Genomic DNA, 12710 nt, shown 5'->3' on the forward strand with positions numbered 1-12710 from the left:
TGTAGATACCTGCAATCTGGACTTAAAGCCATAAAATTGAGGCTTACTATCACCTGCCAACCAGGACTCTTAGGTCCAAGCACTGGGGTGTGTTGAGTGCACGCTTCACCATGTCCAGTCAGTGGCGGTGTAATAGATTAGGGAGTGTCAAAGACAGCTGACAGCGAGAGGGTGCTAGAACACACAAGACAGAAGTGCTTTTGCAAAGCAGGCACTAGGTCAAGTCTGTTTACTCAGCAGCCACCATCTCTTTCTAATAATCTGCCCGGGAGACAGGAAACACAATTCTACTTCTTGCTTTTAAGTTTTCAAACTTAGTGTATATGCTGCGGAAGCGCGCACTAAGTTTTCAAACTTATCTATACACTGTACTAACTAGGAAGACTTAAAAGAACTGTAATAATCTCAACAATCTAATCAGATATCAAGCTAAATCTTGGTAAGTATCTTAAAAAATTCCATGACACTCCTGCGGTTGCCCCATGCTGAGAACCACATCAGTGACTCGGTGGCCCCACCCCTTCATAATGCAGCCAGTGATGACTGTTTCTGAGCGTCTATGCTGAGAAGTTTACAGAATCTTCACAGCAGCTTCATGAAGCAGGCATAATAAACAGGGCAGGTTTACAGACAGGTAAGGGAAAATGGAAAGGTTAGCAGGCAGACACGGATTGCAAAGGCAACATTCTATCAAGCTGTATTCTTAACCACCATATGTTATCTAGCTCCTAGATTCCCTAATCCCAGACATTTCTCCAGTGAGATAGCACACTGCTTTCATGGAGAGAAACAAGTAACTGTTGTATACACTGTAAAATTCCTTTCTAACATTCCCTTCTTACAAAAGGCATAATTTCCTTACGTTTAAGTTGAAAAAAGTTTCCAAAAACCAACTCTCAGAGAGGTTTGCAACATGTACAGCAAGGAGCAATAAATCAACTGAGATGGTTAGAATTAAGCAGATAAAATATGACAGCATTTTTAGAGTTGTTAGTTGTTGGTTGAGTGGCAGACAGCTGGAGACCAAGTGCTCTATCTGCTGGTTCACTCCCCAAATGCCTGAAATGTCCAGGTCTTGGTCAGGGAAAAGCCAGGAATCTAGTATTCAATTCCAGTCTCTATCCTGAGTGGCAGGAAACCAATTATCTGGGTCATCTCTGCTGTCTTCCGGGATCTAGATTAGCAGGGAACTGGAGGCAGGAATCAAACTCAGATACTCCGACATGGGGTATGGGCATTGTAACCACAACGTTGAATAATTGAGTCCATCCTACAGTTTTAAATGGCCATCCTCGCTATATGGGGATTAAGGAAACAGTACAGTAGAGTCTATGAAGATAAAACTAAAGATTGTGAAGGAAAGTGCCATTGAGAGATTAGTGGAGCAAGAGAGGCAAACACAATTCTGAATACATAATGACAATACAAGCTAAATAAAAAAGAACGCACTGCTAGAGAACTAGCAGAGGCTGAAGGGCCGTAAGACAGCTCAGGCACACGCCTATGCTGGGACACGGAGTCAGTGGGTACACCAGTAACTCCAGGATTCTAAAAGACAGACACAGACAGTACGAAGATCCTCTCACTTCACATTTCTAAACCTCTCCAAGGTAGAGAGCAACTGATATGTGGTATTCAGCCTTATTCAAATTTATTGAAACTGTGCCTGTTTCTGTGTATATGTAAAGAACATCAATTTTATAAGCAGATAACCTGACATTGAAGAGAATTTTATGGCTCTGTGGTAATGTCTATAGACTAAATCATCATTCTTAATTCTCTGCCAGCAATTTTCACAACATGAATTTGCAGGAAATTAACAAGTAGCTATAATTTGACCTCAATGGAAAATGTATCTCATCAAAGCAGTGTCAAAACACCCAATGAGCAAGAGAAAATGATTTACTAAACCATAAGTGAGTTCCTGTTGTGTTGCTTTCAGTCCAAGGAATGAATCATACTCACTACCAAGAAGGCTGGAAGAGGACGGGAAACCCCGCCCATCTGTACTGGGTGTCTTGTTTCTGCTTGTGAAATATCAAATTGCATCTTCAGACCTGTATCTATTAGCTGCTTTTTTAGCTACACAGATACCTAGGGAGGTGTTGCTATCAGCAAAATCAGGCTAATTCAACAGATTATTTTTATTTTACATGAAAGCTTACATGAGGATTAAATATTAAAATAGCTTCAAATTACGTGTTTCAGAGTTAACTGGATACGATTAGATCTTTAAACAGTGCCAGTCTGCAATCTGTTGCTCTTTCTGGAATAGAAAAATAAACTCGTGCCTGGCGCAATAGCATAGTGGTTAAGTCCTCGCCTTGAACGTGCCAGGATCCCATATGAGTGCCAGTTCTGATTCCGGCAGCTCCACTTCCCATCCAGCTCCCTGCTTGTGGGCTGGGAAAGCAGTCGAGGAAGGCCCAATGCATTGAGACCCCGCACCCACATGGGAGACCTGGAAAAGCTCCTGGCTCCTGGCTTCGGATAGGTGCAGCACCGGCCGTTGCAGTCACTTGGGAAATGAATCATTGGATGGAAGATCTTCCTCTCTGTCTCTCCTACTCTCTGTATATTTGCCTTTCCAATAAAAATAAATAAATCTTTTTTAAAAATAAATAAACTCAAATTGACTTATATGAGCATATCTAATTCTCTATCAGGTTAAAAATGACAGATGGTTCACCTCTTAGTGATGTATCAACTACATTCCATGCTCCATTCCTAAAGTATTTCAAAAGTGGCTGGAAAATAAGTTTATTTTGGAAAAAATTTTGAAATTCATGCATGGTTTTTCATAACACCCAGTTTTTCACTGTTTAAAGAACCCTCTTACACAAATACACCTCAATACTTACGACAAGCAACTGTTGTTAAACAGGTAACTATTCATTGTAATCCTAGAGTATTATGACATAAATGGCTGGCATACTTCACTATTCAAGAAAATGAGCCTTCTAGCATTGTTCTTTTTTATCGTACCAACTTTTAGTGTCTTCATGACTATCTTTGAATTCTGAAATGGGCCTTTTGCTAAAAAGCATATATGTATTTACTGCTGTCATTTAGCTAATTAGGTCTATAACATGAAGGTCTTAGGGTTGGCAAGGTGGCATTGCAAGATAATCCTACAGCACTAGCATCCCACATGGGCACCAGTTTAAGTCCTGGTTACTCTACTTCCAATCCAATTCCCTGCCAATGGCCTGGGAAAGCAGCAGAGAATGGCCTGGGTTCTTGGAACCCTGTATCCACACGAGATCTGGAAGAGGTTACTGGCTCCCAAATTCAGAACAGACCAGCTCTGGCTATGGCAGCCACTGGGGGACTGAACCACTGGCTGGAAGATCTTGCGCTCTCTGTCTCTTCTTTCCTCTCTCTCTGTAACTCCTTCAAGTAAAGTAAATAAATCTAAAAACAAACAAACAAACAAACAAAAATATCTTAAAAGTAAATTTCTCTAGTTACCATAAAGCTCATGTTTGGAATATTTGGAAGTTTTTTTACTTTGGGCATTGCTTTCAAAGATAAAACAGAGATTAACAGAAGTTACCTTGTCATTGATTTTATGACATTTGATCAATGAAAAATGGTTAGACAGCAGCAACATCACAGGGGTCAATTCAGTAAGACATAGACCCCTGAAAAAGTACACTATCACATTTTTAAAACGCATGGTACCAGGTATTACAAAGAAAAGTTTTTGCAAGAGAGCTAACTTCAGCTACTCAACAACGTGCTATAAATACCAATTGCATCATACATTCAGGAACATGGTTATGACACTAGCTTTCTATGTCTATGAGACTATCCCGGTCAGAACTGCATCCACAATTTATCCTAAAGCCTGGTTTACACTGAGCCACTAGGTAATTCTGGGGCTAAAAGAGGGTATGGAACACCATGTAAAATGACATCCCTAAAGTGTCATTCTGCAATTTATTTAAATCACCTTCCCATTAAGTTCTAATTGCTCCTATAGTTTTTCTCCTGTCTACTTTTCCACAAAAGATGCTGAAGAACAATGCAACTTCCAGAGTTAATACGTAGGTTTCAGAGGCGATCAACTAGAGTGCTGTTGGTTTTGCTTAACTCAGACACTGACTTCATCTTTCTTGTTAAGATATTAGACTAGCTACCTAAGTATGACAAAGAGAGTGAACCTAGCTTGAAAATATGTTAAAATTCCAAAATAAATAGATGAAATTTTATTATTTAAAGGGGGATGGGGTTCCCATATTTTCTGAGAAATATAACAGTCCTCAAAACAGGACACAGATGTATACCTGTAACATCAATAGTTTGCATTTTCTACAGAGATCCCCATTTTGATGCCTCCACTACTTTATCCTAAGGTACTGGAATGTAAATCAATTGAGACACTCTACACAATAATTTGAGTCTCTTCTCATTTTTCATTTTATTTTTTTTAAAAAAGACTTAGGATATGGTAAGAAATTACTAAGTTACATTTCTTAAAATCTGTTGAAGTGCTACAGTAATGGAATAAAAAGATTTTTAAAAGCTCAATGTTTATAGACACATTTATAAAACAAACAAAAAAAATGAATCAATTAGATGACAAATAATGTTGACACATACCAGGAAGGGGTTTAGGCAAGGAAAGGCACATAATTTCACCACAAGAAATAAAGACCATATTTGGAAGCTAATGGCTAAAGCTTTAGATCTTGTGGTTGTTTTCCCAGCTGACGGTTGTTGGTGGTGGACCCTTCTACGTGGTACTTGGAACAAAGAAAAGCGGTTAGAGAATTTGCTCTGGAATCCCAATGAGATGTGAAGAGGAAGCACTCTTCCAAAACCTGGTGTGAGGACAGAAGGGCAAAAGCTCAGAGCGGCTTGGTAGCACTCAAAGTCCCAAGAAAGAACTACACAAATAATATTAACCTTCTGGTCTGGCTGAACTGAAATTCCTGCAGTTATAAAATTTAAGTAAACATTGTATTTTTCACCTCTTTCCTTTTAGACAGACACAGTGCAGGTATAATCAGCTGCCACATCAAATCTCACAGGAAAGCACATGCCGAACCTTGAGGAAGGATCTTAGGTAGCTTCCCAATGACCACCGAGTCCCAGCCTGAAAACAGCACTAACGCCACTGGCTGCCTGGCTGTCTAAAACGCTGATGTGAACAGCAAGTTAGCGCAACGACCAGAGGTTTCCCAAAGAAATTAGCAAGTTTCTACTTGAAAACACATAGCTATTTTACGGCTAACAACATCAGCAGAATTTGTTCTGGGTCAATTTCCCACTGCTAATTTTCCTTCACAAATTTGTGCCACGTCTCCACCCCTTTGTGTCTTGAATCTGAACTTAAATGACAGAACCACTCAGAATAAGCCACGTGTATTTCAGTGGTATTGTTAAGTAGTGTATATGTATAAATAAAATGATCTTCTGGGTAAAATGATATATCCACAAAAAAGATTAAAATCAAAAACTGGAAAGAAAGCCAGGAAGAATATTGATATTAAAAATTAATTTAAAAAAGCAATTGTAGAGCAGGCAGTTTCTCATTCACGCCACACGGTATGCCTTCATTAAGGTGTACTCTTTCCGGTTGGTGTGAGCAGCCCAGATGAAGAGGGCAGAAGCCATGAACTGTAAGGGAGCTGAGACGCAAGCCAAGCAGAAGGACCATCCAAATTCACCAGACACATTCTCAGGCAGCTCCAGTTTCTGGTGGAGCAGTTCAATTCCAGCAACATAACAACTCACTGAGCCCAGTGTACAGAGACCTTAAGGGGAAAATGCAGAAAACAAAACATGACTAGGTAAGAATTCTGTCAAGAGCTTTCAAGTAATTTAACAGAGCAGTTGTGAATGTTAATGAATTACAACCCTCTGGGACCTAGGGACAGGGGAAGATGACGAAAGGTAAGTATAAGGACCAGACCTACCTGCAAGGAGATGGAGAATGCCTGTGGCAATGGTGGGATACAGGCTTCGGCAGATGCAAGCACACAGTCCAATTAAAGCCCCAAAGCACATCAAACCCAGACTCACAAAAGGCAAGAGGAACTGGCAACGCCAAAGATCTGATTGTAAAAGAAAGAAGGAAAAGAAATGGTACTGCACTTCCAGGACTTTTTTTTCACAATAATAATTACTTTTTTATTATTAAATAATTTCTTAAAGATTTATTTATTTTTATTGGAAAGTCAGATTTTTTTAAAATTATTGGAAAGTCAGATATACAGGGGGAGGAGAGACAGAAAGAAATATCTTCTGTCTGCTGGTCACTCCCCAAGTGGCCGCAATGGCTAGAGCTGCGCCAAATGTGAAGCCAGGAGCCTGGGGCCTCTTCTGGGTCTCCCACAGGGGTTGCAGGGTCCCAAGGCTTCGGGCCCACATCAACTGCTTTCCCAGGCCACGAGCAGGGAGGTGGATGGGAAGCAGGTCGCTAGGATACGGACCGGCGTCCATATGGGATCTCAGTGTATGTCACGTGAGGACTTTAGCCGCTAGGCTACCATCCCGGGCCCAGGAAGTCAGATTTACAAACAGGAGACAAAGATCTTCCATCTGCTGGTTCACACCCAAAGCGGCGCAACAACCAGAGTTGAGCCAATCTGAAGCCAAGACCCGGAGCTTCCTCCAGGTCTCCCACGTGGACACAGGGTCCCAAAGCTCTACTGCTTTCGTAGGCCACAAGCAGGGAGCTGGATGGGAAGCGGAGCTTTAAGGATAAGGATCTGTGCCCCTCTGGGATCCAGGCACTTGCAAGGCAAGGACTTGCCTCTAGCCTACCACACTGAGCCCTACTTCCATATTCTAATTGATCTTTTCTCAAAAAGAAAGTAGTATTTTAGTATGATGGGCACTTTCCTACAGCACATGGTTCAAAAGGATGATAACTGTGCATGTTAAAGTAAACGGTCACTACCATTTACAACAACGATGTACATGCCATGTAATGTGTTCTGTATATCTTTGTCTATTAATCCTCCCCGCAATCTTTGGAAGTACACATTGTTACTATTTCAATTTTATTACTGAATAAACTAAAGCAAAAAGCATAAACAGTTTATGCAAAATAACAGTTAAGTGACAGCCAAAATTTAAAGCAAAGACAGTCTAGTTCAACATACAATAACTAGGGTCTTTATAGGATCTAAAAGTAATGGTAAGTGAATGGTGTTTGCAAGGCCATTACAAATAAATAAATAAATAAGTACAACAAAGTTGATGTGGAATATTCCACTCAATAAATGATAGTTTTAGGGACTAGCAGAGTGGCACAACGTATAAAGCTGATGCCTGCAGTGCTTACATTTTATGTGGGTGCCGGTTCAAGTTCTAGTTACTCCATTTCCCATCAAGCTCCCTGCTAAGGTGCCTTGGGAAGCAGTGAAAAATGGCCCAACTGCTTGGGCCCCTGACGCCACACAGGAAGAACTGGAAGGATATCCTGGCTCCTTGCTTTGGACGGGTCCAGCTCTGGCCAATGTAGTCGTTCAACAAATGAACCAGCAGATGGAAGCTCTCTGTTTCTCCCTCCCTCTCTCTGAAATTCTTCCTTTCAAATAACAAAATCTTAAATAAATAAATGAAGTTTCAATGATCATAAATGTCCCCATCAACATGGCAAGCTGATGGCCTTTAACATTCCATTGCTATTAGTAAATTATTACTATCATTGTTAGACAAATTCTTCCTTTTTTTTTTAAATCTTAGTGATAGTTTTACTTGGAAACAGTCTTTCTGTTCTAATTAAGTTTCCTTCAAATTGCTAGATAATTAACTTCTTCCTCTGCAATCTCATAAAAAAAGAAAACCTGAACACTGTAGGTTACTGAAAGTTTCCTCTTACAACACTCATTTCCCCCAGGCAGGCTCCACTGGGATTCCACAGCCCTAAAACTGAAGGTCAAACTCAAGACAGTATGAGTCTCAAGGACAGCCTGACCATCAGGGAACAATGCTCCTAATGAATAATCTCATTGTAAGAATTTGCACTTTTCCTACTTACTTGATGAACACTTTTGGGAGTCCTGATCCTGACTGACTCAGTTGGAGCCTGCAGCCAACTTTTTTCAGCCTGCCTGCCTGAACTTAACCATTGGAAATGTTTAACTCAAATACAGATATTCAAGAATTACTACTAAAGTTTTTAAATTAGTCCATCAATCTTCTGGAAGTCTGCATTTCACTATCCCATTTTATTAGCTGCCTCCCTAAAGTTCAAATCACAGAAACTTGTTAGTTATCTGCCTCCTAAAACCTGTTGTCCATTGAACACAAGTCACTGGGATACTGCTCAAGATTTTAGTTTATTTTTTACAGACTTGAAAGAGTTACAGGGCGAGAGGGATGGTCAATCTGTTGGTTCACTCTCCGAATAGCCCGAGCAGCCATGGCTGGACCAGGCTGCAGCCAGGAACCTGGAATTCCATTCGTATTCCAACCTGGGTGGCAAGAGCCCAAGTACTTCGGCCAACTTCCATTGCTTTTACAGGCACATCTGCAGGGACTTAACTGGAAGTAGAGTACCAGATTGTTGAACTAGAACTCACAGGGGGTGCCAGCCAATCTGTCAGCAACTTCAATCATTGCATCAGAATGCGGATCCCTGGGGATCTCATTTCTACTAAGTATGGCTACTAACTACTACCTCAACTTGCTCCAAAAGCCAAGTTGAATAAAACAAAAAAGTGATTTCCTTTCTGTCTCAATAGTTTTACTGAGATAAAAGTACTCACAGGTCCGAAGCAGATCAATTCCACTATTGTGGTTTCCGGGGTCAACAAATTTCTCCATGAACTGCTCATTTAGTGTGAAACTCATACATTTTGTAACCACATCAAATGACTCTGGAATAAGAACAACAATTATTTAGTTTCCATTGCAAACATTTAACAATAATCCCTTTCAGTAATTAGTTTCTGAAATAAAAGGTGTTGCTCAAAAAAAAAAAAGAGGTCACCAGAGAGTCCTTTGGTTTTGCCCTAACCAAGAGATCTCACAAAAGCCCAAGGATGCCCTGACTGGAGATGTGGGCACGCAGAAGACAATGAGACGAGCAATAACATAATGACAGAATAGAAAGGTGAGAAGAGCAGGGGACAAACACTGAAACCAACAGAAGCTTTAGCCCTCTCCCGCCCCAACTAGTTAGTCAAGGTCCCTATCTCATGGAACAATTTCACCCATCCAGCTCCTCAGACAAGACATTTTCCAGTCATTCTTATCCATATAAACATCATCTGGAAATACTAGAGGTTTTTCTCTAAAAATACATCAATAATCCAGCTGTTTATCACTAACTACCACAATTGTCTGAGTCACAAACACCTCTCACATGAACGACACTGTCAGCATCCTAGCCAGTCGCCTGGCTTTTATCTCTGCCTACTCCTTGACTATTCTCACCGCATCAGCCAGGGTAACCAGATCACAGCTTTAGACTGCTCTGATTACCTCCCCACTGTTCTAAGCAGGCCCTACCCCAAAGGCTTTCCAATGTAGCCCAGAGAGGATACCAACTCATTATACCTCGCAGGTGGCGCCCTGAAGGTGCATCTCTGCCAGCATACCAACTCTTTTTTCTACTCCACGGCAGCCTAGGACCTTCTCTGATCGTCCCTGAAAACTTAACAGCTGCTCCTTCCACCCTAAATGATCACAAACCCCACCAACTACCTGCACCAACCACCCATATGGTTAACTCCCTAATGTGATATTTACCTACATCAAGTCTTGATCGTTTTATCAGTTTTATCAATGATTCCTTTGAAAATCCTAACCTATGCCTATGAGTGTGCCCTGCTTCTGTTTCCAAATCTTCATTTCGTTCCACTTTTCTATATCATCTTCCAACACACCATATAATTATTTATATTGTTATTATACTTACTTATTCTGTTTACTGCCTGCCACCTTTACCATTCTAATGAGTGTTAGCTCCTCACAAGTAAGGATGTGTTCTCCTACGCAACAAACAGCTGGTGAATAAGTGACTAAACAACTAGGAGTTTTATAGTAACAAGTACTCAGTGCTGAACATTTTACAATGTATAAACAGAGCTGAACATTTTACAATGTATTTTTAACTGACTCCCTCTCTTCCTTCTATATGACTTCTCTCCCTTTAGATACACATTATCGTCTCTTTGATACATGGCAACTCAAGCCTATTCTTCTGTGATTTGAAGATAATGCGGCACCACTAAGAGACAACAACAGTAGCCATATGTAAATCGTGAAACTGTCCCTCGGAAAGTGTTCCAGAAATTCAAATGTACAGAAGTCAGGGAGTGGAAGTTGCACTGAGGCAGGATCCACAAATCTGCTTACATCCAATTCTGCAATCACAGACCACACTATGTTATCAAGCAGGTAAATGAGAGTAGAGTGACAGTAAGAGCAGTACCTGTCCTTTCTGGAGGGCTGTACCAATGGGTGTTTTTGGGTATGGTGATACATCGTCTCCACAGTCCCACTGTGCCGTTGTATCGGAAAAGTGCATCGCTGTAAGTCTTTTCATCTGCCTCGTCACTGATGAAGTCTTCCCAGAGGCTTTTATTCAAATCACTTGAGTTTTCTTGGACTGGACTTCGATACTCATACCAGAAGTCTGTGCCGATCGAGGCTGCCATGTAGATGGTGGAGATGAAGCTAAGCACACAAGCAATTACAAATGCTGTGGCAAAACGGTTATCCATCCTGGCGTTCAGGGTGCTCTGTGGGAAGGTGAAGAAGAAGGACGACTTTAAGGACAAACGAGAAAGACTCCTTAGAAGGGAATGATCTCAAATTCATCCTTCATACTACTCCCCATCCCTTGGTTCTATAGCGTAATATATATACATATTTAACTAATATATATTAAAGATATATAAAGGAAAGAAAGAAAAAGGAAGAAAAGGCAAGCAAGCACATTCTTAGTTCGTAAGCAAAACTAATTCCCACAAAAGTACTTATGGAATGCTCACATACCCAGGATGCTACGGAGACAGAGGTCTTGTTCTCTAGTCTATCACCTGCATACTAAAACAGACAACACTGAAATGGACATACACATTACACATACAGACAGACATGCCCGTGTCGGCAGTGTACCGTGCGCACAGTGTTCATCAGAGGGAGCATGAGGTGTTCTGGGCTGGGGTGTGAAAAGGCACAGGAGAAAAGGAAGAGTGGAAATCGGCCTGTCCCAGTTTCCTCTCAAGAGGGAAGCCTCCCAGAACAAGGGCAGGAGTCAGGAGCTACGCGAGAGAGTTGACAACATTTGCTAAGTTGGAGGCAAACGCTTTCCTGGATGTTCAGAACAGTAAGAAAACACTAACATACAGTAATGCTGGCATTCCACCGCCTCCACCTATGCCAGCTAAGCCCAGCTGCTTTCTGCTGCCACATTATTTCACTCCTGTCTTCCCTCCATTCCTACTGCACCTGAACCTCCTCACCTGATATACCCTGCTGCCTCCCTCAAGCCTGGCTCCTAAAAACTAGGGATCCCTGCTCAGCCGGAAAGAGAACCCCGAATTAAGACAGAAGAGATATATTCCCAAGGCGTGGACAGGGCTCAGGGGCAGCAGTAAAGGGCCGCAGTCTATGACTCAAGGCGGGTCACGCTGAGTCAGGTACTGCAGGTGCACACCGTGACCGCAGCGAACACCTCGGGAAGGTGTACCAAAACAGGCACGCCACCCCGGGAGGCTGAGTTTGGGGCGATGACCAAGTGACTCAGGCGAGATGAAGGCAACTGCAATCATTAACGACAACTCCAGAAGTGGCGTTTCCATTGTGTTTTTGTTTTTAAATCCCCTTTCATCCTAGGGCTCTCCGATGACCTCGAAGGGTCCTGAGCCGGGGGCGGCGCCTCGTCCCTGGCCAACGCCAGCCGCGGGCCTCCCGGGGCCGGGGCGGGCCAGCCCTGCGCGACCCCCGCCCCCGACCAGGCCCCTCCCCAGCCCGCGGCCCCACACACGCCGGGCCGCGCCCACCAGGAAACGGGCGACCCCCCCGCCCGCCGACGCGAGCCCCCCTCACTCACCGCCCATCCTCTTGCTCCACCAGCTGCACCCTCTAGCTCGGACCACAGCACCCTACTCTCCCCGCGCTTCCTCTGACGCACTTTCCTGCAGAACCCGCCCCCTCCATAACTCCCGCGCTTCCGCCTCCGCCTCCACCGCGGGCCCGGCCACAGACCCTGGCCGAGGGGGCTTGTGGGAGTTGTAGGAGGGACACCAGGAAAGCCGCCGGAGGAGGCCGTTGGCGTGCCTGGTGCCGCGCGCGGTGTGCTGTGGGGGATGTAGTTCACTGTGGGCTTGTAGTCTTACAGGAAGATCCAAAAACGTCAGGCGAGCTGCTTTCTGTCCTCCCTCGCTGTGATCTTGACCGTCCTAACTCTGGGGTTAGATTCAGTCCTCTCAGAATCCTACTACCGTATCCCCAGATATAAACGAGCAACAGTTTTAGTTTTGAAATACTAATCCATTTTCTTCCTTCTCCCCTAATCTCCCATTGTAAAATTTGAATTTTTCTGGCTTTATTATTTAAATTTAGGCTAAGAACGATGTGATCCAGCAAGTGGCAAACATTTAGAATGTATGGACATTATTTGGCTTCCTGAATAGCATCCCTTGGCTTCATAAAATTTGCAGTTACCTCCTAGTTAATCTGGAAAAAAAAAAAACTGAGGACTGGCGGTATCTCATAAAATGTGAATGAAAATGTGTTGC

At 42.7% G+C, this 12710-nt stretch overlaps 1 protein-coding gene across 2 annotated transcripts; it reads right to left on the bottom strand.

The window, feature by feature from the left end:
• Window positions 1-4398: 4398 nt before the first annotated feature.
• CLDND1 (claudin domain containing 1) lies at window positions 4399-12162 on the bottom strand. Of its 2 annotated transcripts, none has more exons than XM_012930187.3 (5): window positions 12023-12162; window positions 10397-10706; window positions 8727-8837; window positions 5925-6062; window positions 4399-5762 (listed from the first exon to the last, which is right to left on the bottom strand). In XM_012930187.3, exons 2-5 carry the CDS (start codon window positions 10686-10688, stop codon window positions 5542-5544), a joined length of 762 nt encoding a protein of 253 aa, XP_012785641.1. In that variant the 5' UTR covers window positions 10689-10706; window positions 12023-12162; the 3' UTR covers window positions 4399-5541. The 2 variants fall into 2 exon arrangements, with proteins under 2 accessions (XP_012785641.1, XP_058517767.1); XM_058661784.1 differs by lacking the exon at window positions 12023-12162 and adding an exon at window positions 10963-11249.
• Between the last annotated feature and the right edge of the window lie 548 nt (window positions 12163-12710).

The sequence above is a fragment of the Ochotona princeps genome, chromosome 3, assembly GCF_030435755.1.
Source record: "Ochotona princeps isolate mOchPri1 chromosome 3, mOchPri1.hap1, whole genome shotgun sequence".
NCBI lineage: Eukaryota > Metazoa > Chordata > Mammalia > Lagomorpha > Ochotonidae > Ochotona > Ochotona princeps.